Here is a 26207-nt window from a genome sequence, read left to right as displayed (position 1 = left end):
GAAGGAAGGAGGGAAGGAAGGAAGGAAGGAAGGAAGGAAGGAAGGAAGGAAGGAAGGAAGGAAGGAAGGAAGGAAGGAAGGAAGGAAGGAAGGAAGGAAGGAAGGAAGGAAGGAAGGAAGGAAGGAAGGAAGGAAGGAAGGAAGGAAGGAAGGAAGGAAGGAAGGAAGGAAAAAAAAAGAAAAGAACGGCACAGGCCAGCCCTTCCAAATTAAAACAAGAAGCCCGAAGTTTTCCTTTTTGGTATTAATATTATTTAACATTTAAAAATCCGGGAACTTCAAACAAACTTTCTGCAGGGAAAAGAAAGAGCAAAGAGCTGTTCTCTGGAAACCATTTGTTTCACAACTCGAATTGTGCCGTTTTGGCTTTGTAACAAAACTGAAGGCGCTCAACCCTGTCCCTCCCTCCCCCCGGCATATATCTTTTCAGCACACATTTTAAAATAAATATTCTTACGAGGCTTTCCAGAATGCCTCCTTGTTATGAATTGATAGGATACAACATCCCGCAGCTGCGCCTGGAAGACGAGATTCGATCCTTTAAACACCGGGATCACATCTGCGGGGAAAACCATTACCGCTGCTCCCTCAGCCCCGCTGCCGCGGATGGCAGCGCGACACGGGGACACGGGGAGCCGCTCCGTGCAGCCGGGCGGCCCCGGATCTGCAATATGGAAAATGGTCCTTTTTTTCCCTTTTAAAAATACTTCTTTTTTTCCCCTGTCTCTCCCCTCAAGCCCTTTTAATATTACCCATCTTCCCCCCCCGCTACTCAGCAAGTAAAAATAAAGCCAAGTGCGCTCAGTAAAGCCTTCCTGAAGATTTTAAGGGAAAAAAAAAAAAAAAAAAAAAAAAAATCCAGGGTCTATTCGGGTGTGTCCAGTCTGAGAAACACAGGGCGAATGCGACCGGGTTCTCGTCCCGCTCGACGATGAATTCAGCCTCCAGCACATTTTCGTAGCGCATTTGCTTAGCTAGGCTTTCCTGCTGAGAAATTCCGTTCGCCAACAGCGTTCATAAACGCAGACAGCATTTGTGCTGCGATCTCCTGCTCCGGAGTTTTCAGCAGGTGCCAGAGCTCTCTTCGGGGGCATACGTTCGTGCGTCCATGTATACGCACTATGAAATAAAACGACAGCTTTGTCTATTTAAAACCAAAAGAAACAACAGAGAGATGCTGAGGTTTTAAACGTTCCTATGTTTATAAGGCTTAGACTCGGTCCGAGTGTATTAATTATCGTGTTTCAACCTCTGTTTTCTCGGTAGTTTTAACGAGATGCTATGGTGCAAACTGCGCTGCCCGTCCTTCATAAGCTGCACTGCTCGGCCGGGGTATATCTGTACATATGGTGTGTGTATGTGTGTACGGTGTGTGTATGCGTGCATGGCGTATGTGTGTGGAGCTGCACGGGTCAGAAATCACTTCGTTCCCCAAACACAGAATGAGGTGCCAGCACTTACTGAAAGTACAACGCAGGATTGACATCTGTCTCCACGGTAGTCCATCAGAAAAACAAAACAAAACGGTATCGCTGAGCGCACGGCTGAAGAGATTGATCTCAACAAAGAAACGCGTTGCAGTCGATGTGCTTCCTCACCTCCTCGCACCCAGCGCGATACGTCCAGCCTTAATGACTCCATACTCCTTTCCCGTCGCCACACTCCAACCACCCCCCGGCTCTCTCCATCCAGCAGCCGGCCGGCCGCGCCAGGTGTCCCTCCGGAAGGGAGCAGCGCCCGCAGAGATCTGCGGGCTGAGCGCCGTGACGCAGGGCGATACCCTCACCCAGCCCTGTGCGCTCCGACTCCCGCAGCCGGAGCGCAGCGCAGCAGCAGCTCGTCACTGTGCCTCATGGGGGGTCACCTGGGGGAACTCCAGGGCGTTACAAAAACGCGTCCGGGGAGTGTTTGTTACAGGTCCCCTCGACACGACAGGCACCGGGCGGGAACAGAGCCCGGGGGCTGCCTCTCGGGGTGAGATGGGGCCCAAGTCCCACCCCTCTTCACCCACACCACGTGCAACGGCAGAAAATGGCTTCAAAAAGATTCAGTAGCCACAGGGTCAGGCCGAGCCGCGCGACCCGTTTAGCAAAAGCAGCGGAGGGCCGTCTGGGTGCGCGGCCCGGTGCGGCCGGGAGCCCACGGGAGCGTCCCGGGACAGCCTCCGCTCGCCTCTCCGCGCTGCTCTCCTTTTTTCCTTTCGTCTCCATGCCAGAACACTGGAAAGAATTAAGTTCTTTAAAGGTTTGCATTTGAAACCGTGGCTGGAGTAAACTATGAATCAGGTGTAAATAATTACCAACGTCAGGAAAACAGCAACTGCTGCGTGTGGTTTATTCATCTCTTTTTTTTCTTTTTTTTTTTTTTTTCCTTTTGAGTCCTTTGATCATTTCCATCCTTAACTGTTTGCCAAATTCACATCTTCTTAACGTGCTGAGAGCCCTCTGGTGCCCACAGCCCGGATCGGGTCGGTACCATTAGCGCTGAACGTAGGATGCTGCCGATTCGCAAAAGCCACCAGAGCCTCTCGGCTGACGGCAACAGGGAGCACGTGAGTTACGAAGCAGAATAAATGGTTCAAATACAGTGGAGCCAAAATCGAACGGGAGAGCTCCGCGGGGCAGGACAGGCGGGGTTCGGCCCGAACGTACGGAAATGGAAGCAACCATGGAACAAAAGACGCGCAGAAAAGGGAGAAATGCGGCCACAGATCACACGCCGTACAAACAAAAGCCCGGGGCTGATCCCACCCTTCCATCCACGTTCGCTTCTGCCCGCGTCCACCTCTCTTTTTGCCTACACTGCAGTTTGAACCCATTTGTCTCCTCAGAAAGCCGCGGTGGAAAAAGGCAAAGAAAGGACTTCTTTCTCGTGTGTGTCCTCTTTTAAAATCTCCCTGCACACCGAGACACCACCGGAGCATGTTCTGGTGCTGTAAACGTGTTTTTATCACGCCGTAAATTCCTGCCCCTCTGACAGAGCGGCCGGAAATGTAAATCACACCGTGGAGCTGAAGTTATGAAAAAGTTCGTTACGTTTCTGCGTCCTAAGGACGATCGCGGCGCTGCGAGGTCGGTGGAAAGGGGGCTGGGGGAGGAGGGGGTGAGATTGTTTCTTATTCTCCCTCTCTGCCGAACTGCGGCTCCGCGGTGCCGGGGACTTTGATGGGAAGGAGCGGACAATGTGCAGAGTCCCTGCCCGTGACACCCAGGCCACCGCCACTTGGGAGGTCTTTCGGCCTAATGCATCCACAGCTAACTGCTCCCAACAGGAGGCTCTGCGGATCAGCCGGGGTCACAATTACACTTCTGCTAAAGGCAAGGGCTTAAGGGGGAAAAAAAAAAAAAAATGGAGGGGGAGAGAGAGAGAGAGAGAGAGGAGAGAGGGCTGGGCGAGCGGTGGAATTAAAACTTTTCACTTCATCTGAGGCAGGAAAGGCCAAGAGCGAGTGAGGATAGCAGGACTCGTTCACACGAGGCATACGCGGGGGGGAGGTGGGATCGCCCCGTCGCGGAGGCCATGTGCCCGGGGATCGCCTGGCCGGAGGGCTGAGACGGCACTGAGCCTCCGGGGGGGCTCCGCGGGAGCCGCGCTGCAGCCCGCGCTCCTCGCCGCAGCGGCGGAGACCGGAGGAAAGGGAGGCGGGGGTTCCCGGCGGCCGTGCCAGGAACGGAGCCCCCCGCCCGTCCTCCTCGCGCCCCGCCCGCTCTCCCTCTCGTCCTTCTGCTCTGCCTAACCCCCTCTCCCTTCCCTCCCACCCCCCTGCTACCCGCAGACCCGACAGCAGCCGCGGGTCCCTCATCCCGCTCCGGCTGGCTCTGCACTCTCCCTGCCGAGAGACTGAGACATCGGTAGGGCCGAGCCTAGCCGGGGGCATCCCGCCTCGCTCCGTTGCTCTCCCCGTTCCCGGCCATGCTCGGGCCAGCGGCAGCCTCTTACCGTCTGACCCATCCGGCTCACCTCACCCTCCCCGGGTAGCGAAACGCCGTCCGGAGGCCGCCCCTGCCCCAGTGATGCCCCAGTGATGCTCCCGTCCCTGCCGCCTCCCTCTTACCTGAAGAAGACGTCCCGCTGCGGGCTCTGAGCGCACTGGAGGCGATCGGGGAGCTGAGAGCACCCCGGCGGAGGGGGAAGGGGGAGGGGGGCGGGGTGGATGGTGAGACATGACCCCCCCCGCGCCCCAGGAAGAGCAGGCGGGAGGAAGAGAAAGTGGGAGACCGGGAAGGTTTTTTCCCCTTTTCTCTCTCCGCTGGAGCCGAAGTGACCCGCAGTATCTGGAGAAGGTTTTTGAAGACGTTCAGGAGGGAGGGAGGGAGGGAGAGTTTTCTGCTGAGAAACTCAATCTGCCATACAGTAGCGGCCGCGTCTGGGATCTGTCACTGCTGACAGCACCGCAGGGCACAGACATGATCTTCCGCACAACACTGCAACTCCCCAAAATACCCTCCTCGCTCCCAGGGTGTCTACCGGGCTGCACCGCGCGCCTCCTCCAAAAGGGGGAAATCGGCCGAGCCCCGAGCAGCCGAACACTGCGAGCTGGGCGAGAGGCAGCACCCCCGCACCCCCTCCCGCTATTGGGAGCACACCGCCGGGGCGAGGGGCGATGGCACGCCCTGCCGGTGCAAAGGTCGTGCATGTAAGCGAGGGCGCCGTGAGATCGCCGAGAATGACTTCAGTGAATAATTTCAGAGACTGTTACGGCTTCGGGTAATTGCTGCGCGGCTCTATGAGAACCGCATTGGGGCAGACTCAGGGCCGGGCCGCTCGCATCCCCTAGTCCGGCCCGGTTTCACTGCGCTGCCCCCCTCCCGGTTGCGTGGTACCCCTGCGAGCAGCGCACCCACAAAGCCGCGGGGCCGTGGGCTCCGGGCTGGGCTGGGGGTGGAGGGCGGACCGATTTTATGATTATTTTTAATCTCTTCCGCCTCCTGTACTTTCTGGCAGAGCATTTCATTGTCTTTTAGGCTCATTTTAGAAAGCTGCCACGGGTTTGCACGCTTGTTTGGCTATTTCAAAGCTCACCATACGCAGCTATTTTAGCCTATGGCCACATATGGCATGCGAGTAGGGACCCCTATAGGAGAGTCGTCCTCCAGTTACCCCCACATGTTCTCTCAATGTACGCAGCCAGGAAACCACCTCTATGCTATGCATTAAAATATACATCCATATTTTTTCTTTCCCGAATCCTTCGGGCAACTCAGGGTCCGCGCATCCTCTGCACGGCACCCATCGGTGGGAGCCGCACGGCGCGGACGGGAGCTCCACTCCCATTGTTCTGCGCACACAGCCACTCCCGGCCGCGCTGTGCCACACTGGGATCTACTGGTGCTTTCCGGCTCGGCTTCGTTCCATGGCGTTATATTTTCCTTTCCTTTTACTGTTTTGGTTTTGCACCGCTACTCCTTGCTCGAATCCGGGTGCCGGTGGGTGCGATGGGAAGCGAAGCGCAGCATTACCGAATCACAAAGGAAATGTTCCTTTTCCTTTCGAGATTACACACAGACACAGCGGAGCGTTGCCGAATCTTAGGGGGTTTTGTTTTATTTCATTTTATTTTGCTGGAACAAATAAATGGAAGTGCGTGTTTTAATTAATTAATTTATTTCTTTATTAGGATCACGCGAGCGGATTTTAATTTTTTATTCTTTTTTTCTCCTGGAAAGGGAATTTTTTGTTCAGAGAATGTGACCCTGCAGCCGGAGGGGCTGCCGTTATCTCTGTTTCTGCAGACGGCTCCAAACGCTCTCCCACCGCCCCGCCCTGACAGCAGCAGTGGCTGCGGCGCACAGCGGGCGAGGGCTCCGGTCGCCTTACAGAGGTATTGCTGGCATCTCCTCGGGGGAAGACGAGCGGAGAGAGTGGCACGAAACGTACAGAACAATAATGTAAAAAGTTTGGGAAAGTAAGCTTGGCACTGTCGGTCCCGCTGAGTCATAGAATCGTGGAATCATTAAGATTGGAAGAGACCTCTAAGATCATCTTGTCCAACCCATCGCCACAACGGCCACTAAACCATTTCCCTCGGTGTCATATCTCCGTGTTTCTCAAACACCTCCAGGGACGATGCCTCCAGCACACCCTGGGCACCCTGTGCCACTGAATCACCGCTCTTTCTGAGAAGAATTTTTTCCCAATATCTGACCTGCACCTTCCCTGACACAATTTGAGGCCATTCCCTCTAGTCCTAACGATAAAGCCAGGGCTAACGCCTGCGCCTCGAGCGGGCCCGGCTCCCAGCGTGCCAGGACTCGGCGGGACGTATCAGCAGGTGCAAGGCCATCTCCAGGCAGCAGCAGCACTTGGAGCTGGAGCAGCCCACTTCCCAGCTCGCAAGAAGCCTGCGGCTTCCCGCACGTAAGCGCTGCACCTCGGGGTCAGCTGCCGGGACATAAGGTGGAAATCTACCTGGCCCGATGTTTGCTTTGGAAGCGAGCATCCACGCCGGGAGACGAAGATAAAGCCAGCGCCGGGCCGGGGACTGAGAGGAGCGGGGGGAGCGCCCGGCTGCAACAGCGGCTTTTGTTCTTGCTTCTCCCAGGGCCAAAGGAGCACACGGCGGTGGCGAAGGAGCCCCCAGGCTCGGAGCACGGCACCGCACCGCTGCCGGGCCGGGCCTGGAGAACACCGACGGGATGTCGCCCAGAGCGGGGATGGCTGCGGGCAGCGTGACGTCAGTGCAGCTTCTGCTCCGCGCCGCGAGATAGAGGCATCAGGGCCGGGGGAGGGAGACCCTAATCGCTCCCAGATGGCTCTAATAGCAGATATAAAGACTTACACAGAGTCCGAGAATAAATTTGTAATCAATGCTCTACCATAGGATCATCAAAGCGGCAACTTCGGGAGGGGAAAATGAGAGTGGGGTGCTCTGGGAAGAGGCAGACGTGCACGGTGGCGGGGCAGAGGGGAGCCCCAGTCGGGCTCCGCACCCTCTGGCTACAGTTAATGGGAACGCATAGTTCAGGAGCCCCGCGTTAATCTCCGTTGTCTGAAGCAACAAAGCCCAATTAGAAATGGAAAAGATTGGAATTCGCTGGCGAAGGCGTGTATTCTGGAGCCCACAAAATACAACAGAAAAAAAAAAAAACCAAAAAAACAACAAAAAAAAACCAAAACCACCACAAAAAAACAACTGTATTCCAAATAAAGAAATAAAATAAAATAAATGCAAAGCGTCGATAAGCCTCTCGTTACAGCAGAGGGGATTATGCCTGCAGGAGCGCAGAACGCGTTTCCTTCCCATCGCTGCTTGGAGGTTTCTCCTGGGCGCGTTTGCGACCGCCGGGCGGTACGTGTGAAGGAGGAGGATTAAGGGTGGGTTTCCGAGCGCGGGAGGAGGATATTTTGCTTCGAGGTTTTATTATTAACCTTCTCCCCCTCCTCCCCGCCCACCTTTGGGAATTGCCTTGGCTCAGTGGCATCCCCCGGGCGTGTTTACGTCCGTACAGCGCCCGCGAAAGTCCCGGCGCTCGTTACGGGGGTGTCTGCGGCTTGGGCAGAAGGGAGCCCATCACAGCGCTCTGACAACGAAAGCAAATTAGCAGTAATCGTTGCAATCATCTCCTGACGTACAGAAGAGCTCCTGAAAATGAGCGGGCGGGGAAAAAAAATAAAAATTAACCAACAAATTTTAAATCGCTGTTGTTGAGCTCATCTGCCCCGCTGGCATAAACACATCCCGCAGCCGCTGGCCAAACACGGGGCAGCCCCGGGAGACAGCGACCGGGGCTCGGCCTGCATCTCCACCACAGGAGCAATAGGCTCTGGGTGCCGAAGAGAGGCCCGCTGGGAGTACTGCTGTTTCTTTTCGGCTTAGGGGAAGGGGGGGAATTAGAAGTCATTTTCTCTAGAGGTGAGCGTCGGGCCGCGAGCAAAGCCGGGCCAAGAGCCGGGCTGGACCCACCCGGCTACACCACATCACGCAAGGAAACGCTGCGGAACGACCGCACTGCCCACAATCGGGTCCCACTGCAGCTACGTGCCCCGCACCTCCCACACAGCTGCCCTGAGGCCGAGGATCCCGTTCTTATCAGTCCCTCCGCCTCGCAGAGCGGGGCCGGGGTGCTGACATCCCGGCTACCATCAATTCACCTTCTGCCGCCCCGCTCCCCCATTTAGCCTTTTGCCGGCTCCGGGCTGTCTAGGGCTCTCGTGATTTAGCTCCGGGAATGACTGCTCCTGAGAAGACGGCAAAATCCTCACTACCGAACAATTAAAAAGAGATCCTCCTTAGCTGGTCCGGGGGGACTCCCAGGACTGAAAAAACGAACATTTCGAAAAGGAGAGTATTACGGATCGGAAAACCCGGGAAGGACAGCTCTCGGCAGCAGCCCCATGCCCTGGCGAGTGGCAAAGACTGAAGAAGGCAGAACGGAGACTGGGGGCTGCAGAGCCCTCTGCTTCGTCAGCCCGGCCACTAGCAGGCAGGGCAAAGCAAACAAGGGGGAGATTCCTCTCTGCAAGTGCTACAAACAAAGGCAAGTGGCTGTAAACACGGCCCCACGCAGGAGCGCAAGGCCGGGCCGCCTGACCCGCCGGGAAGAGGGCACGGCCCTTTGGTCCCGTTGTCATAACCCCGCAACCTCCCCAGCGCCGGCGCGGGACGCCCTGATCTTGGCTCGGGCAATCGCACCTCTACCTCCGCTCACGGTCGGGGGGCGGCGGGAGCCACTTCCTCGGGCGCGGGGCTGGCGGGCACACGGCCACGGACCTGCAGAGAGAGCCAGCACGGGTTTAGAGGGCGCGGCGATACCGAGCCGAGGTTTATCACGGAAGAGGTGGAAGGGGCTGAAAAAAAAAAAAAAAAAAAAAAAAAAAAAAAAAGAAGAAAAGGAAAGGGCTTTGTAATTCGTGAAAGCTTTGGGAACCACTGAGTTAATAATACTAAGCTCACCGCAGCAAATCGTAAACCTGCTGTCCTGGTCCCCACTCCGCGCAGAGCTCCGGCCCCTTTCCCTCTTCCCTGCTCGGTACGGAACTACCTGGGCCAACAGAGCTGAGCAGAGCCAAAATCCCCCGCCCGGCAGCCCTCTCCCGGAGAACACTGCAGGCACAGGGAGGGGGGAGCCGCCCCTCACCCCCTCCTCTCACTCGGGCACTGGGTTAAAAACGAACCTCGGAGCCATCTTTATAATTTAGTTTACTTCCGAATATTTTAAATATTATGAAAAAAAGCCATAAACAATGCTGTTATTCAAAACATTTTGAGGTATAAAACATAAAAAGATTTGGGTTTCTTTCCCCCCCTTCTTTTTTTTTTTTTTTTTGTAAAAAACACACACAGTGGTTTATTGAGTACTTACAACGCTTACACCTTCAATATTAATTAGATTCCACTTTTTCCCTTATGGACGGAAGTGCACATAACCAATAACTGCTGAAAACATCTCAGAATACCGAACAACCACAACAAAATCACGACACGAAATACGGAGCCGACCGAACGCGGGTGCAACTGCTTCTGTTGAAATAGAACTTTATAATCCCAGGAATATTTATATCCAAACGGCCAAGTATTAAAGATACACTTCACATACACACTAATGCCAGGGAGGGTTTTTTTTTTTTTTTTCCCTTTCTCCTTCTCTACCGTTCTGTTTTCCCGGGGGTTTTATACAGAGCAAATAACATTCACGGAACTACTAGAGACGTTATTACCCCTTACCAAGACGGAGTTTCCTCTTCATAGCCATCTATGGAATGCTTTTTCCCTCTCCTTCAAATATCCACATTTTAGGGGGGTGGGGGAGAAATTGCACATAAATAAGCGGGATGGTTCCGAACGCGAGAGTCCTCGGGGAGCGCCGAGCGGGGCCCCCGCCGCGCTCACTGCTTGAGCTCCAGCGCCCAGACGTGCTGCGGCCAGCCTGTCCGCCCTTTGGTTTTCTTATCGCTGCTGCTAACTGTGCTTTTCAAGATTTCGTTCTGGGAGACAGGATGCGAAGGGAGAAGGAGAGAGAGAAACAAAGCGGGGAGAGGAGAAACGAAGTTAGGCAGATTCCTGACTTCCTGGCTCGCCCCGACCGCGGCCCTGGAGAAAAGCTGCGAGCAAACGCCGCTCGGCCCGGGGCCTCCGCGCTGCGGGGACAGAGCACTGCTCGCGGGGCGGCCCCTCTGAGGGATGAGAGCTCGGGGCGCGCCGCTCGGGGGGCCCTCGGGGCTCCGGGACCGCGCCGCATCGCGCCGCACGGGCGGAGCCGCGGGCCTGCGACGCAACGGCAGCCGCCGAAACGCGGGCGAACGCGGCCCGAGCGCTCCGTGAGGCCCTGCGCGAAGCTGGGCTGGGCGAAGCGGGGCCTCCCGCTGAAGGTCGCGAGGCAGCTCCGGCGCGAAGGCGCGGCCGGGCCGAACGGCTCCGCAGTCACCGCGCCCCCGTCCCCTCGGCGAACCCCAGCTCTCGCCGCTGCCCACAACGAACCCCTCCCGCCCCGTCCCGCGGCACTGACCAGCTCCTTCTTCCTCTTCTCCTCCTTCACGTCCGTCTTCTTGATCTCTGCCTTGAAAGCCTCCGCCTCCCCGTTCTGGTCGTCCTTGGCCAGCAGGTCCATGAGGTAGGCGATGTAGCTGGTGGCTAGGCGGAGAGTTTTGATCTTGGAGAGCTTGGTGTCGGCGGGCACGTTGGGGATGCACTCGCGCAGCTCCGCGAAGGCGCTGTTGATGCTCTGAGTCCTGCGCCGCTCCTTGCGGTTCGCCGTGCCCCTGCGCTTCACCGGCCGGGGCCCCCCGAGCCCGGGCGGGCCGCTCCCGGGCGGCACCCCCCCGTAATGGGAGTGGTCCATGCCCGGCGCCCCGTTGGCGTACTCGGGGCTGTAGGACAGAGCCATGCTGTAGTCGGGGGGGGACATCTCCGGGTGGCTGCTGATAAGCCAGCCGTGGAAGTAGGGGTTCTCCTCGTGGCCGCAGCGGGTGGCGGCGGCGGCGGCGGCAGCGGCGGCGGCGAAGGGGTAACCTTCATGGTGCACCACCGGGTGGTGGGGGAAACCTCCCACCAGACTCATCGCCGCTGCCTCGCGCGCCCCGGCCCGCCCCCGGCCCCGAACGAAGCTCTCCCGCCGCCCGCCCCAGCCCGCCGCTCCGGCGGCACCGCTCGGCCCTCAGTGCCGCTCCATGGGGCGCTGCTGCGGAGTCCCCGCGGGTGCCCGAGCGATCCCCCCTCCCCAGGCGCCGCCGCCGCCGCTCATGCGTTGTGCCTCCACCTCCTTCTCCTCCTCCTCGCCCGGGGCTGGGTCTTCGAGGAAGCGCGCACACACGCGCGAGAGAGAGGAAAAAAAAAAAAAAAAAGAAAAGAAAAAAGAAAAAAAAAGCGCTACGGAGAGCAGTCGACCAAACAAATGGGCTCGGCTTCCCAGCCCAGGCTCTTCCTCGCCTCTTGCTTCCCTGTGCTCTCGCTCTCAAGTCCGCGGCGGCCCGGCCGGGTGGTACTTACACGCGGGCCCCTTCCATACGCCCCGGCCCGCGGCCGCTCGCCGCTGCCCACACTCCCCTGCGCTCGGGGGCCGCGGTCGGCGCTTCTCCGCGCCGCGCGGCTCAATGCTCAGCACTCCGCTGGGACATCGGGGGGGCGGTGGCGGCGGGGCTCGGCGCGGCCCGGGGCACTGGCAGGGCTCCCCGGGCCGACCTCCATGGACAGCTACATGTTTAGGGCCGCTCGGGTTAATATATGGCGTCAGAGGCGGCGACCGCCAATGGCTGGCGGCGGGGGCGGAGTCCGCGGGGCTCCGCAATAAAACTTTTTGATGTCGGCCCTGCTAATTGCCGAGCTCCTCGGCCGGGATTGGCTGCCCCTCCGCATCCAGAGCGTAATTAAAACGAGGGGGGGGAAAGGGGGGGAATTATCATGGAGGCAGAGGTTAATGCAAGTGTTTAGCAGATGCCTTACTGTAAAATCTTCGTTTAAAAAAAAAAATAGCAACAAAATCATTAAAATGTAAATATCGGACAATCCCGAGCCAGGTACAGTATGGATGCAGGAGATTTCTTGGCAAAAAAATCGTTGCGATCGTGGCGTTCACGGAGCGCTTCGTGCCGCTCCGTAGAGGATCACGTAGAAGCGGCTTCCGAGGACACCGCGGACGTCCCGGCCGCGATGGGCAACACCGCGCCCGTGCGCTTGGCGCCGCGTAACGCGCACAAAGGGAATGAGGGAGGAGCGCACCGCGTAACGCGAACCGGGAGAGCGGAGCGCGGGTCTCGGGCTCAGCCGGCATGGGGCTTTCAGCCAGAGCAGCTCCGAGGCACCGCCACTGAACCAGGCACCGAGCGCTGCCCCCGGCCCGCGACTGCGCCCGCACCTCGAGCAGCGGTCCTGGCGCGGTGCGGCTCCAGACGTCAGCTCCGTGTTTGTTTAACTGGGCTCTGCGGTAAGTCACAGAATCTTCCTTACAGCGTGTTCGGAACCTGCCTCCTCGCCTTTAGCGACAAATACAGATATTTTTCTCCGCATTCCCGCTCTGCGGCCAAAAAGAACACAGCCCGTGGGAAGAACAGTTCCAGGTGTTTGACTCTGAGGGAAGGAAAGCAGACCCCAGGCTGCGACCCGAGGAGAGCTGGGAGATGAGGCCGACTGCTGTTATCCTCAGACGGAGCCGAGCATCGCTCAACTGCGGGGAAACACCAAATCCCCACCCTCCTGCGCACTGCCCGACGGCTGATCTCATTCGGCGTATATTACAATGCGACCTCGCACTGTAGGCAGTGTGGAAAACTGTGTCAACAGGAGCCGAAAGGTCGTAAATTAAAGAAAGAGAAAGATAGAGACGAAGGAGCTGCAGAGGCGGTGGCGGAGCCGCGGGTCCTTCTCCTGCGGGAACACGGAGTTCTCGGGGCGGAGGCGGTGGGGATGCCTGGGGAAAGCACTGGGGAAGAGCAGGCGGGGAGCGGCCCTGCGCCGGGGGGAAGGAGCAGCGCTGAGCCCGGGATTCAACTCGGCCGCGCCCGGAGGCTGGGGGGCGGCAGGAGTGGCGGGCTCGGCGGGCACGACTGGGGAGCAGAGCGGGTGATGCCAGGCTCCAGAGGGAAGGGGAGAGCGGTGTGCAGTCTCTGGGGGCAGTGCAACGGGACAGAAAGCGGCTGTGCGTGCGTATGAGTATAAATCCGTGTGTGCATCCAGTGTACGCCATGAAAAAGCAAAGCCAGTCCAGACGCAGAACGTATGTAAATACACGTTCGGTCATACGAACGCATGCTTGCACTAAAACGACTGATAAATCTCTATCTCTGTATGCGCACATATGTTGTACTGTCCTAAGGAAATAACGTATCTCCGGTGCAGATTTTTAGATTGCAGTGAGGACGCGGGCACCACGCGTCCGTAGAACCCCGCGGAAGCCACCGGCACAGCGCCTACAGCGACGGCCGGCACACGGCGCTCCTCCGGCTGCGTTCGGCAGAGGTGCTTTCCTCGGTGCGGAGCAGAAGCGGCATTGCCGAGGCTGGGAGAATGCAAGGGCTGAGGATGGAGACATGCTCCTTTGCACTGTCCTTATTCGTGTAGGAGCTTTCTGACACACCACGGGCTGGACCGAAACTGCGGCAGCGTCCGTGGCACTGCGGTGACTCCGATAATGTCCCCTGTGATGAAGGGAACGGAGAACGTGAGACAGAGAAAAAGGAATAAAAGATCCGGGAGATATGGCTCAGAACACCGGTCTCGAAGCTCGAATCGTTATTGCTTAATTAGCTTTGGAGAAAGGGGCTCTCTCGCTAAAGCACCCAGCAGGACCATACATATAATTTTCCTCCTATCCCCCAGAGATTGCTTATGCATTTTATAAAGTGAGTTTTAGTGCGAATGCCTCCTCTTGTCCTCCCCCAACTCCTCGCTGCTCGGGCCGCGCTTTGCTCTTCGGCTGAAGCCGCCGCAGCCCTACATAACGTTCACAGGACAAGGCTCAGGGGCAGCTGACAAGTTTTTCCCATCTTCCATTTATTGATTTGAATTTTTTTTTCCCCACTCACATATCAGTCTCTTAGAAAAGGGGGAAAAAAAAAAGTTAAAAAAAAAAGTTTTTTTTTTAAAAAGGGTCTCCCCATATGTCATTTTTTTCCCCGCCAGGGGAAAAAAAAAAAAAAAAAGGTTGCACGTCGGGCGGGGAAATCTCTGCTGCCAGACAACACTTTCCGAGTTCGCCACAATTAAGAAGTTTTGGTGGCGACCGTGCCGAGGCTGCTTTTCCCCCCCCTTCACCCCAGGCTTTTTCTGTCTTTACGCACTTATCTGGGGGTGACTCTCCGGGGACGGCAGAGCAATCCCCCGTTCTGGGAGACGCGGAGCCGCCTGGGGTGCAGCGTCCTGTCCTGCTCCAAGCGGCAGTGAATGGCCTCTCCTTCATTCACCTTGCAGCTCCACTAACCCAAGGAACCCCCCAGCACCCCAAGGGCACCCCGGCCCTGTCGTCTCCACCCCCGGCTCTCTTTTCCTCTGGTTTTCTGCCTACCACATCTCTCGGCCGCCCGCTGCACGGCTTGGAGTAGCGTTTGGATTTATAGCGTGCATGATGTCACTGACCGGCAGTGAGGGAATGGGAAAAGGGTGTAATCCTCGGATGGGTTTGGGGACATTGTGGTGCCCCGTGCCCCAGCGGCACTTCCTTCCTCTGAGACTCCACTCAGGAGTTGGTGAAAGACCACAAAGCCTCAGGAAAGTGGACTTCTATAAAGAGGCACCGGAGAAATATCATTTGAAGGTCAACCTGTCAGCGTGGGTTAATGAAGAGGACTTGTGCCTAATGGGCCTACTTATGCCCGCAGTTACGCTCAGGCAACCTCGATTTCAGCGTCTGGGGCAGAGGGCAGAATTGGGCCCACCAGGCCCGAACTAATTGCTGCCCTTGAAAGTGCAGGAACCCTGCTTTACGTTACTGCTATGGGGAATGAATGTCCAGGCATGATAACCTATGCAGTGCATTTAAATAAATAAAGGAAAGGAAAGGAAAGGAAAGGAAAGGAAAGGAAAGGAAAGGAAAGGAAAGGAAAGGAAAGGAAAGGAAAGGAAAGGAAAGGAAAGGAAAGGAAAGGAAAGGAAAGGAAAGGAAAGGACATACAAAACATAAAGCAGGGATGAGGACAGTGAGCACTGTGCAGGTTGCAGTGATTGGCAGTAAGCATGGGACCGTGTGCGTTTTCCTACTGCATGTGTGAGCAATTATTCGAGGGTTGCTGATATTTGTGACTGAGGATCGAGAGTTGCATTCAGACCTTAGAAAGAAATCATGGAAAGAAAAGAAAAATGCAACGAACTCAAACCAAGAGCCCTTCTTTGTCAGAAGGATGATAATAAAGGCTGTAAGAAATGCTGCTGTGAGCACACACTGTGTCTCTCTGTTCTTTGGTTGCCAGTCTCCTGAACACCCCGTGTACTATCACGCACACAGATGCCTACAGACACGCACACATTTTTCCATGTAATGTTGTTTGCATTCCTGGGAAAGAGCATCCTGAAGCCGATCTTGAGCCCGGCGCTAGTGAACTTGCTCGCGGGTGCCATTTCTTTATTACTGATTTCTCCTCCAGCATCCGAAGTTCACGCACTGGAGGGGTTGGGTTAGCATCGTTTGGGGTTTAACAGAACTCAACGCTTCCATTGTTATCGAGGAAAGACCCCACTGGACAAGGCAGGGCTTTAAGTAGCGTTCAACATATCAAAAGCAACCAAGCCTGGCTTAAAAGAAGCCCCTCCGGAGGGTGGGAAATCCCCTCAGCGTTCCCCTCTCCGCAGCCCGAGTTTTGTGTGCCCGGTGCCCCGCTGCCGTGTGCCCGCATGGCAACGGCGGGCAGCGCTCGGGCTGCGGGCGGTGCGGCTACAGCGTCGGCCCCGCACTTGTCGGGGGCAGCGGAGCGCGGGGCCTCGGCGCGTATCTCAGTGTAATTGATCTGCCCGAGTGAGGTCTTTTTGGTAATTTGGATACACCGAGTCTCCAGTTAATGACATATAATCAGCCTTTAGGTCACTTGGTCATTCTCTTATTACAAACTCCTCCTGCTCTCTCTGATCTCCTTTCAAACTAAATTTCACACAAACAAATAAAGCAAGACAGGGACAAGTCCTTAAAACGCAAGAGAGAAATAACGGAGAATTGCTCGTGGGGAATTATAAACATTTTAAAAAGAAAAACCGAAAAGATAGGAAGGAACATCTTATCGAGAAAGAGAGCATTGTGTACAAAGCACGGGGGAAATCGGCCTGGCTTCTGTTAAAAATGACATAAAATTAAAATAAAAATAATTACAAACAGAAATGGCATATTATAAACAGAGGGGCAGGAGGCTTTACTGGAAACGCGCGACCGCGCTGTAACGCGCTCTGACGACACTACGGCCGATCCGCGGGTGTGCAAAACGCCCCTCTGCTTCGCGTTAGCAGGAAAAAGAAAAAAAAAAAAGGGGGTGGGGGTGGAGAGGGGGGGGAATAAAAGCCTTTTCTCTTCGGGAAAGTAACGGAAAGAGCCGCGTGTCATTTACCTCCCGAGACCTGCAGGGAAACGGAGCCGAGGCCAAAGCCTTGGGTGTAAATGCGACAACAAAAATAAATATTTGACATCACCGCGCAGCACATATTTTACGAAGTCAACACTTTTTCTTTCTTTCTTTCTTTCTTTCTTTCTTTCTTTCTTTCTTCCTTTCTTTCTTTCTTTCTTTCTTTCTTTCTTTCTTTCTTTCTTTCTTTCTTTCTTTCTTTCTTTCTTTCTTTCTTTCTTTCTTCCTTTCTTCCTTTCTTCCTTTCTTCCTTTCTTCCTTTCTTCCTTTCTTCCTTTCTTCCTTTCTTCCTTTCTTTCTTTCTTTCTTTCTTTCTTTCTTTCTTTCTTTCTTTCTTTCTTTCTTTCTTTCTTTCTTTCTTTCTTTCTTTCTTTCTTTCTTTCTTTCTTTCTTTCTTTCTTTCTTTCTTTCTTTCTTTCTTTCTTTCTTTCTTTCTTTCTTTCTTTCTTTCTTTCTTTCTTTCTTTCTTTCTTTCTTTCTTTCTTTCTTTCTTTTCCTCCCTCCCCTCTCGAAAAAGACAATGCCCCTTTTTATTAAGTGCTCCTTAGGAGGTTATTTTGATCACGCTCCAGGTCCGTATCTGTGCGGGGAACATCACGCTGCGGTGCGCGAAGAGCGCGGAGCGTTGGACGGTGCCGGCCTGGCCCGGGCAGCGGCTGGGGGCTGCGGGAGGGGTGGGCCTGGAGCGATCCCCCGGTTTCGGAACCGGAGCTCCATTATAAAATGGAGAGAGAGCGGATTTCAATGTCTCTCAAATGTTAGCACTCAAGGAAAAAGCCTGAAAGTGGGCTGAAATCCACATTCCCTTACGGACATTAGCACCTTTCAAAATACTATCGACGCGCGTTTTACTAAAGATCTCGTTTGTGTTTAATATGGGGTTCAGACAGGCGCTAATTGAGCATGTAAGTGTATGTGAGGCTGCGAGTATCAGTGCCGGGGCAGGCTCGCCCAGCGAGGAAAAAGGAAGCAATGAATACATGGAAAAGAGTGCCACAAGGCCCCAGAGCGGAGCATATCAGTGACAAACCTCTTTGCTGGCTCACTACATTCTCTGCCGTTTCAACATTTCCAAAGACCTCCGTTTCTCCGTCTGCCCGCCCGCGATAGGCTGTCACGAAACGCGGTGCTGCGGCAAGGACCCGGCCCGGTAACGAGAGCGGCTCAGGGAGGCAGAGCCCCGACGGGGCGCACGCTGGAGGCCGGCATCGGCCCTGCCCCGGCCCCTCCGCTGCCCGTGGATAGCCGAGGCGGTGCGAGAGGCTGGGCAGGAGACCGGCTCCCTTGTCCCCCGCTGTCCCCCACTGTCCCCCGCTGCCCCTCGTCTTCCCGCGGCTCCCCCAGCACGGAGGAGCCCCGAGGCCTGGGGGTGGCTGGAAAGTGTTAAGCGCTGCCCCCTCCTCCTCCTTCTCGAGCCCCCTGAATGCCACTGCTTTCCTCTAGAGGTCTCATTAGGGAAACCCTAACTGCTATTTTCAACATTTCCTCAATCAAGCGCCTTTAAATAGAGCTCCACAAACAAATTGGCGGCAAAAAGCGCAGATCTTGTCAGGGGAGAGGCCGCTCCAATATTTCACCCTTGTTTGCTTTGTAATTACGGCCGGGCCGGTGGCTACCTGCCCGCTGGGGCCGGCTTCCATTGCCCCCCGCTGCCGACACCTCTCCCACCCAGCGAGGGGTCTCGGGGGCGGCTGGAGGGAATAAACAAAAACTAGACAGCAGCATCGCCCCGCGCCCAGCTCTGCCCGAGATCTGCGGCTCCCAGCCCGCGGGATTCCCCCCGCAGCTCCGTCCCGAGGGCTGCCCCCCGCCCGGCTCTGAGGGCCGTCGCTTTTGCTTTGCGGGCTTCTCTCTCCCGCTCTCTGCGAAACCGCTGTTATGATTTGTTATATTTTCCACAGCTGCTTATTCTTGTTTGACTGTTGTACAAAGCCGCTTTAAATCTGCTGCAGGAAGAATAAAAGTTAAAACCGCTCTTGGACGGGTTCCTGCAGACTCATGGGCGAGTCCGGGTCCGTGGAGGTCCCTGAGCAAAGCCGCGGGCCCCGAGAAGCCCCTCCCGCAGCTTGAGGCAGCCGCCCGCTCGCAGCGACAACAAAAATCGGCGCTAATTCAATTACGGCTGAAGCCCGCGTGTAGCAGAGGGAAACTTTGGCGCTTAGGAACTAAGCTGCTATATTCGCTTGGCTATAAACTGACGAGAATATTTTATGGCGGAGGAGAAACGTACAACACAAAAGGGAAATATGACAATAAATCTCTTTTTATGGATCCTCTCTAGCAGCAAAACCACAAGGATTCCACGGTTTTACCTCTCAGCCGTTTTGCAGGTACATCTACAGATGCTTACGGAGAGAAGAACCCCGTTTCCGCCACCGGGCCCCAATGCGGGGACACCCGAATCTCTGTTCCCAGCCCAGAGTCAGTCCCCCTCGACTTCCACAGGCTCAGCATCGGCACAAGAGTTCCGTGTGAGCACTGCGAGGACACGATTTGATTATTTAAGGTGCCACTGCTGTGCCCTTCCCTCCTTTACTGACTTGCAGAACTTCAAGGCAGAAGGGAACGCTCCACCGTCCCTCTCCTGCTGCACACATACAGCTACTTTCTTTCTGGTTGCTCCCAAACGGTGAACGTTCGAGATAGTTTATCCACCCGTGGAGCTAAAGCACAGCTCTAGTTTCACAGGACCAGGTTTATAGAGAGATTCACGTGCTAAAATAAGGACGGGTGGATCAGGGGGAGGATTTCAGAGCAGCGAGGAGTCCAAAGCTCCTTGAAATATGTGCAGGTTCAGCATGGAAACCTCTTTCATGATTTAAATCCTGGATATGTTTGGAAACCAAAATACACAGCTCTTTGCTCTCTGCTCTCAGTACCTTTAAAAATCTCCCTTACAGAGAATATATTTTTTCAGAGTCGTGTTCCACTGTAAAATGGCATTTATATGCCCTAAAGCCATTTTATTAAATGCTAGCAAGTCAGCTTCTCAGGCAGTAGGAATATTTTTCTCTGTCCTCATGGCTTGGTTCTTTCTTTCTTATTGTCGAATTCTAATCAGGCTTACTCTGGTCACCCAAACCCCAATTTAGGTCACCCAGAGAGCAAGGAATAGCTGCAAGGTCTGGTGGTTTGCTGCCTGGTTGTGATTTAGAAGCGTGGGCTCAAATAAAGCAACTTCACAAATTGTCTCACAGTTTCACAAACTTCTTTCTCAGTGGATCAATCAAACGATTTCAGAACCTTAGTTTTCTTAAGAAATATTGTGGAACAATCTACAGATTTGATACATCAATCCTAACCACACGTGGAGTAACACCTACAAAAATGTAATGGTGGAAAAAAGAAAGATGATTGAAACTGACATACACAGTCCTCCTCATCAGAGTGAGTTGTCCTGATTAAGGCTGCAGGATTACTCGGGGGAGGGGAACCTATTTGCATGAATTCAACTTTTGCACGTGCCTACTGCTAAAGGAAATGGTCGGGATGTTCTTGAGCTCTCTCCAATATGTTCACCAGGCTCACATAGGGGGGCAGAGCACAACACAAACCGGTCATGCTCCGTTTTCTTACTGAGAAGCTGTCCTGAGCTGATCTCTATTGCACCGGTGCACTGCAAATGCTGTTTTACAGCCACTTCAAGGACCTCTGTGCTAGTCTGAAGTTTGCAGCACTGGCAGAATAGAGGGAAGACCGAGCCCTGCATGAATGGTTATGCTCAGTGAGCTGGAGGCCAGGGGCTCTGCCCTGTGTGCAGCGGAGCCCGCTGACTCCACGAGTGTACTATTCCTAAAGATACGTCCTAACTTGTAAAAACTGTGCATGCCCATTTCATGTGATATGTACATGCTCACATCTGGGCTGCATGTGTGGAAAAAGTAAAGGCACACACCGCAAACAATTTTACATGTGCAATTTTCAAAGTAGAGGTCTATGGGTCTACACATAGCACAGCATATCTACAGCACAAAAAATGACATTCTTCTGTACAGGAGAGCATTTTAAAGTGGCTTTCAAAGGGAAAAAAAAAAAAAAGCAGCACGATTCTTGGTAGCTGATTTATCAGTAGATTATTTCTCCTGGTGACTCCTGATCTTTCTGCTAACTCACCAAGAAAGTGTTGCTCCTAAACGGCAACATGCACACAGCAACCAGAATATTTCAGATCTTCATTTCTACAGGCTGATGTTATTAAAATTAAAAACATCTGCTTGGAGGAATGCAGATTCTCTGGATGTAAATGCTTCTCTACTCCCACGGTAAATTCAACTACACATGAAACAAAGTGTGATTCTAAACAGCCATTGCATGATTTTGCACAGTAGCAGAGGGTACAATGCTTCCCTTACTGTTTTTGCTGTTCAACAAACAAACAAAAAAAAGATGATAGCTTTCATCTGGGAACACATTCCTAATCCCTCTGTAGGTAATGGAGTTCCTATCTTGTTGCTGCTCTGTGACCATTTGGCCATGCATACTGGGCAAAGTTTCACTCTGGTATCTCCAGGACAGCTCCCAGAGAGATGTGCTTGGGATAGGCTTTTAGATCTCTGTCTGTTATCAGCTCACCAATGCAGCTTCATGACTGGGGAGAGTGCTGAGCAGAGCCCCGGCAGTCTGCATTTCAAATGCTCTCATCTCACCCCAATTAGAGGCACCCTGGGCTAGAAACTCCTCTGCAAAACCAGAGAGAAATTTCCTCCCTTTTGCTTTCCCCTTAAAATCATTTGGAAAAACCCATATTTGTTAGCTTCCCTTGTGCCGAAGATAAACTCTATATTCCTGTTTAAGAATGAGCAAATACATTTACTGACTATCACAATAACACCTTGATTGCTGTGCTATAAGTATGCCTCTACATTCTTGGCTAATGATAAGTACAGACTGTGGAGTTGCACTGAACACTGCGGTATGTCCACAAAACATTTTGTTACTTTTGCCTGTTGGGATAGCTCTAAAAATAATAATAAATAAAAGTTGCAAACATTCTGTCAATCCTACTGGTAAGGGAACTGGAGGAAAAAAAAAAAAAAAAAAAAAAAAAAATTCATGGGAGGACACTGCCCTAATCCATGCAGATGTAGTGCATGACTAAGAAAGCACAATGTTCATAGGAGTGTGTATGGTGCTACCCAGAAATGAATAATGGACATTCTTTTCTCACACTGACTCCTCGTAAATCTGCCACTGGCTAAATTTGAGGGTTTCAGAAATGGTGTTTAAATGGAAACTTAGATGAAAGATAGCATTAGTGTAAACAAAGTAAAAAACCTTGATGCCTATGCACATTTTAGAAAAAAAAAAAAAAGCATAAGATGTTCAAACACTTTTCTATATGAGGAGGAACTGGTCCTTCCCTTGGACCACAGGTAAGAGCCTCAAGTCAGGTTATTTTCCAGTAGTCTGGATGACCTCCAGGCTTGGCTGGTGCAGGCCCAGTCTCTATTTTCCCTCTTTCTGACATTTTTCCTACAACTACCTTTATGTTTCCCAGTCCAGGACATAATAGGAACCACTGAAGACAGCATAAAGCAAATGGTAAAGAAAGGTCCCCCCCACAGTTTTCAATTTTGTCATAGTATCAATATGGCATCTTCTATTAAATGACTACCATAACCATACATTGCATAGCTCCAAGAACACAGCAACTGTAATTGTTTAGCATCAGAAGTGATAAAATGTGTGATATAATTTGAAACTGCATAGTATTTTTTTTTTCTGAAAAGCTATGAAATCCAGCAATTAGAATGATTTAAATATTATTCCAGAATTGTCACTATTTTGTAAGAATAACTTTAAACAAGATCTTTTTTCCCAACTCTTTCAAAATTTCCAGCATTTTTACACCAGAAGCTAACAGCTCTTTCTTCCCCTACCCTCTCCCATAAAAACATTGGGGTGTTTTCAAGATACCCCACTCCTTAACTTGGACTTCAGCCATTTAAATACTGATTGCCTCTACACACTCCCACCTTTGCTGTCAACAGAAGATCTGCTATCTGTTACCTGTAGGATGGATGCTATGAAGGTATAAATAAGACCAAAAGAAGGCTTTAAGTTTTAATATTGTTTATATCCTTTCTTTTGATGCATACACACACACACACACACACACACAGAGCTATTGAAAAATTTCTGATTCTGCTTTCTTTGGGGTCCTCTTGGATGATGGCATTTGTGAAGGCAGGTGTCTCCTTCTCAGTTGGCCAGGTGAAATTTCAGTGAGTTCCTGTCGGAATGTCAAGCATTACAGTCTTAAAAATTGGGAATTAAAATGATGAGAAAAATAAAGTAAAATTCATTCATTATGTCTGACATCAAGTAAATGCTTAAAGAAGGGAAACAGCAAATGATGAGTCCTATAGTTATTGCTGTGAAACATTGATTGCTTTTCTAATGTGAGGTTAGGAATGTTATCAGTGAACATTAGGTTAGACTCTTACTCTGAGGGCAGGGAAGACAAATTTTTGTCTCTTTGGTATATGAAGAAGAGAAACAGTAGATGCCAGGCAGAACTCCCCTGTTGAAATCTAGAGATAGAGCTGAGAGGCACATGAACATGAAGATTCATTGCTGTCCAGGGGATCCTTCCTAGAAGGATAGATACTGTAAAAGCAAACCACCAAAACATCCCTAGAAATCCTTTTCTTTATTTATTTCCAGTGACTTTAAAAATATCACAAAATTTTTATTAAACTAGATTAAATGAAGCAGATATTTGTTTTCAAGCTTTAAAGCCAAGAATGTTCTTTGTGCCTCTGTCCATTTCTGCTCTCCACGTACCCTGGCTGTTTACACAAGGATTATCTTGTTTATTTTACAGTTATTATGCTTCATAGAAACTAATCAAGAAAATATTTCTTTTTTTATGACAAAAAGTGGATGTTGAATTGCTCAAGTTGCTTTTATACAACATTCTTGGGTTTGTGATAGTGTGATATTTAATAAAGTGTTTATAAAGGCAGATATAATAGTTTATCAGATCTCAGGCAGTCATAATAACAAAACTGCCCTTAGCCTGAGTGCTATGTACTATACTTTGTAATTTACAACACAGCACTTTCTAAATTACTTCATAAGCTAAGAAAGTTGCCTACCAAAGAATCAATCTTATAGGAACTAAGAAGTCTTTTCCTAAATATTTTTTCCGTTACTTAGTCTCCATACAAATCATTATTAATAGCTTGGACTCAGGCAGAAATTGCACTCCCTTGTAGCACGCAACACGTGCATGCTGTAAAACATTTTCATACTGCCTGATCTACTTAAGTTACCAGTGGAAGAGACTTTTAAGCTTGAAATTCTACATGTTTAAAATGTTCTCCTGCAAAATCAGTAGGATAAAGTGAAGGGAAAAGACCAAAAGAAAGGCTGAAGAACTTACAGTAAGAATCCAGTGGAGCAATTCGAGTGGGAGTTAGCAGTTTATAAGACCATGAATAGAGAATGAAGCCTTTCATTTCTGTGTTGCCACTCCAAGTCCCTACCAACTTGGTATGAAGTCTGCTTGGTGGGTTCATTGCAGCAGCGTGTGAAACAAAACTTGTGGCACTGAGTCCAGCCCTCTTTCTGCTTGTGGCTCAGAGGGATTCCACAGCTACAGGAGCAATCATTCAAATAAAGTGTCTTTCTTCTGAAGATCATCAGAAAAAGAAAGTGTCACACAAATCAGAGTGGTGCTCTCCAGACACCTGCTAGCACCTCATTAACCAATAAGGCTAACCAGAAAACTTTTAGGCATTTTGTTTTGCTTTCCCACAGAATCAGAGAGAGATAGAGCAGTATCTAAAAACAGAATCCATCTCCAATTAACTCACCTCTCCAGATCTCTGGTGGAGATTTTATAAAGAGATGGCAGATTGTATAGCCAATGAATATAAATATGCTATAATTATGAAATAAACAAGAGAGTTTGGCAAAGCAGATTATAATAACAAAAAGAGAATAGATAGAATGCTTACCCATGTCCTGGACTCACTACAAAACTCCAGAGGAGAGATCTCCGAAAGAGATCCTTCCCTACTGGCAGTCAGCTCTTAAATCCTTCCCTTACTGGCAGTCTAGGAGAGGTGGAGCCAGGCTCCACCCTTTCTGGCAGCACAGGTGAATTGCCTTCCCTTGTGCTCCCATGGCTGACTCATTGTTTGCCTCAGGTGATCAGCCAGAGGTTCAGGCTGTGATTCAGCAGTTCCCATGCACAGATATACATGATACTTGCAAGAAATTTTGTCAAGAGCATGCCTGTAACACAAAGCTCACAGCACTGTGATAAAATTAGGGATGACATGTTTCTGGAAAATTTTGTTTAAGAACTGAAATGAAAATCAAATACAGTAGAAATAATACAGTATAATAAAATATTAGTAGCAGCACTGTCTTTTCCTTGACACTTCCTATAGATGTGACCACGCAACAGCATCTAACGTTTCTTGTGGTTGCCTTATTTTGGTATCCTTCAAGGAATACCTGATGTTTAACTCTGACAAATGGACTACCATGGAGAAAGATATCTAGTACTTGAGGGAACTAGCTGTGGTGGAGATGATATATGGAATTAATTTGGATGACAATACCCACTCCCAAGATCCAGATGATGTGATATGTATGTGTACAACTGGAGGGTTGTACAAAATGCACCATATTGTCCGCCAGCACTCTGGCAGGAATGAACTGGAAAAGTAACAAAAGACCAGTGGTGAATGAAGTGGCTGTTCTGACAGTATGAAGACAGTATCTCTTCCTCCCTACAGGCCTGTATCTCAGCTGTGGAGAAACTGTCCCAGGAGATCCAGCAATTCAAAGACAAGATATCTTGCACCTGTACAAACCAATATCTCAGCTATTAGAAGTAAGTGTTCCTCCACTTGAGAGAGAGGATATAGTGGGTACACACTATGTACCATCCTGTGGCTTTACCCACATGACCATGGAGAGGCTATGAGGAAGTGGAATGGAAAACCCACCTTGGCCCTACTGGCACCAGTTCGTGAGTTGCAAAGGAAAAGAATCACAAGAGAGAGTCCTTCCAGGAAAATAGCTGCTCCAGGTTTCAGTGGGCAGTTCTTCAGACAGAGAAGATAGTCTGATCTTATCTCTGAAGTTGACAATGAGCCTTCTGGTTTTCATACATGTGAGATGAGTAATGTATACAACAGCCAGAACTAGGGGTGTCCTGCCTCCATCCAGGTGGAGGAAAGGGACAATTGCATTTATTGGACTGTGTGGATTTGATGGCCTGACACATCAGAACCACAGAGGCTCCAATGGGCAACTGGTGCACAATGTACTCTAATGCCATCAAGGTATAAAGGAGCGAAATACAGTTATGTTTCTGGAGTGACAGGAGGATCCCAAGAGTTAACTGTATTGAAGGCTGAAATGAGCCTAATCAGAAAAGAGAGGCAAAAGCACCCCATTGTGATTGGCCCAGTGGCTCTGTGCATCGTTGGTACAAATTGTCACAGGAAAGGGTACCTCAAGGGCCCAAAAGCTTTCAGTACAGCTGTCTTGGAGATGGAGGATGGTAAGCATCTGACTGTGCTGATAAGCTTGGTTAGGAAATTATGTGTCATCTACTGCTTCCATAATGTGACAGCAAAATTGGTAGCTTGAGATGCCCCAGTCCTGCTGTAGATATTCTTTTTCATTTTGAGCAAGGTGTCTCATTCCGAGCAAGCCAAAACACAGGTGCTTATATCTTCTAGCTGGGTATTCCATGTATTTATTAATCT

At 51.6% G+C, this 26207-nt stretch overlaps 1 protein-coding gene and 2 long non-coding RNA genes across 3 annotated transcripts; 1 reads left to right on the top strand and 2 right to left on the bottom strand.

Moving 5' to 3' along the window:
* Nucleotides 1-4336: 4336 nt before the first annotated feature.
* Nucleotides 4337-6812, top strand: LOC128080292 (uncharacterized). Its single transcript, XR_008206582.1, has 2 exons — nt 4337-4707; nt 5667-6812. It is a non-coding gene; the product is annotated as an uncharacterized LOC128080292 (long non-coding RNA).
* A 2309-nt stretch (nt 6813-9121) lies between these two features.
* Nucleotides 9122-11150, bottom strand: HAND2 (heart and neural crest derivatives expressed 2). Its single transcript, XM_052682338.1, has 2 exons — nt 10446-11150; nt 9122-9924 (listed from the first exon to the last, which is right to left on the bottom strand). Exons 1-2 carry the CDS (start codon nt 10995-10997, stop codon nt 9826-9828), a joined length of 651 nt encoding a protein of 216 aa, XP_052538298.1. The 5' UTR covers nt 10998-11150; the 3' UTR covers nt 9122-9825.
* Nucleotides 11151-22559: 11409 nt separating this feature from the next.
* On the bottom strand, nt 22560-24477 carry LOC128080285 (uncharacterized). The gene is made up of 3 exons (XR_008206574.1): nt 24438-24477; nt 23861-24109; nt 22560-22705 (listed from the first exon to the last, which is right to left on the bottom strand). It is a non-coding gene; the product is annotated as an uncharacterized LOC128080285 (long non-coding RNA).
* Nucleotides 24478-26207: the final 1730 nt, after the last annotated feature.

Source organism: Tympanuchus pallidicinctus, unplaced genomic scaffold (assembly GCF_026119805.1).
Source record: "Tympanuchus pallidicinctus isolate F22 unplaced genomic scaffold, pur_lepc_1.0 scaffold2, whole genome shotgun sequence".
NCBI lineage: Eukaryota > Metazoa > Chordata > Aves > Galliformes > Phasianidae > Tympanuchus > Tympanuchus pallidicinctus.
Note: the sequence above shows the minus strand (reverse complement) of the source record. Positions and strands in the feature narration are given on the sequence as shown.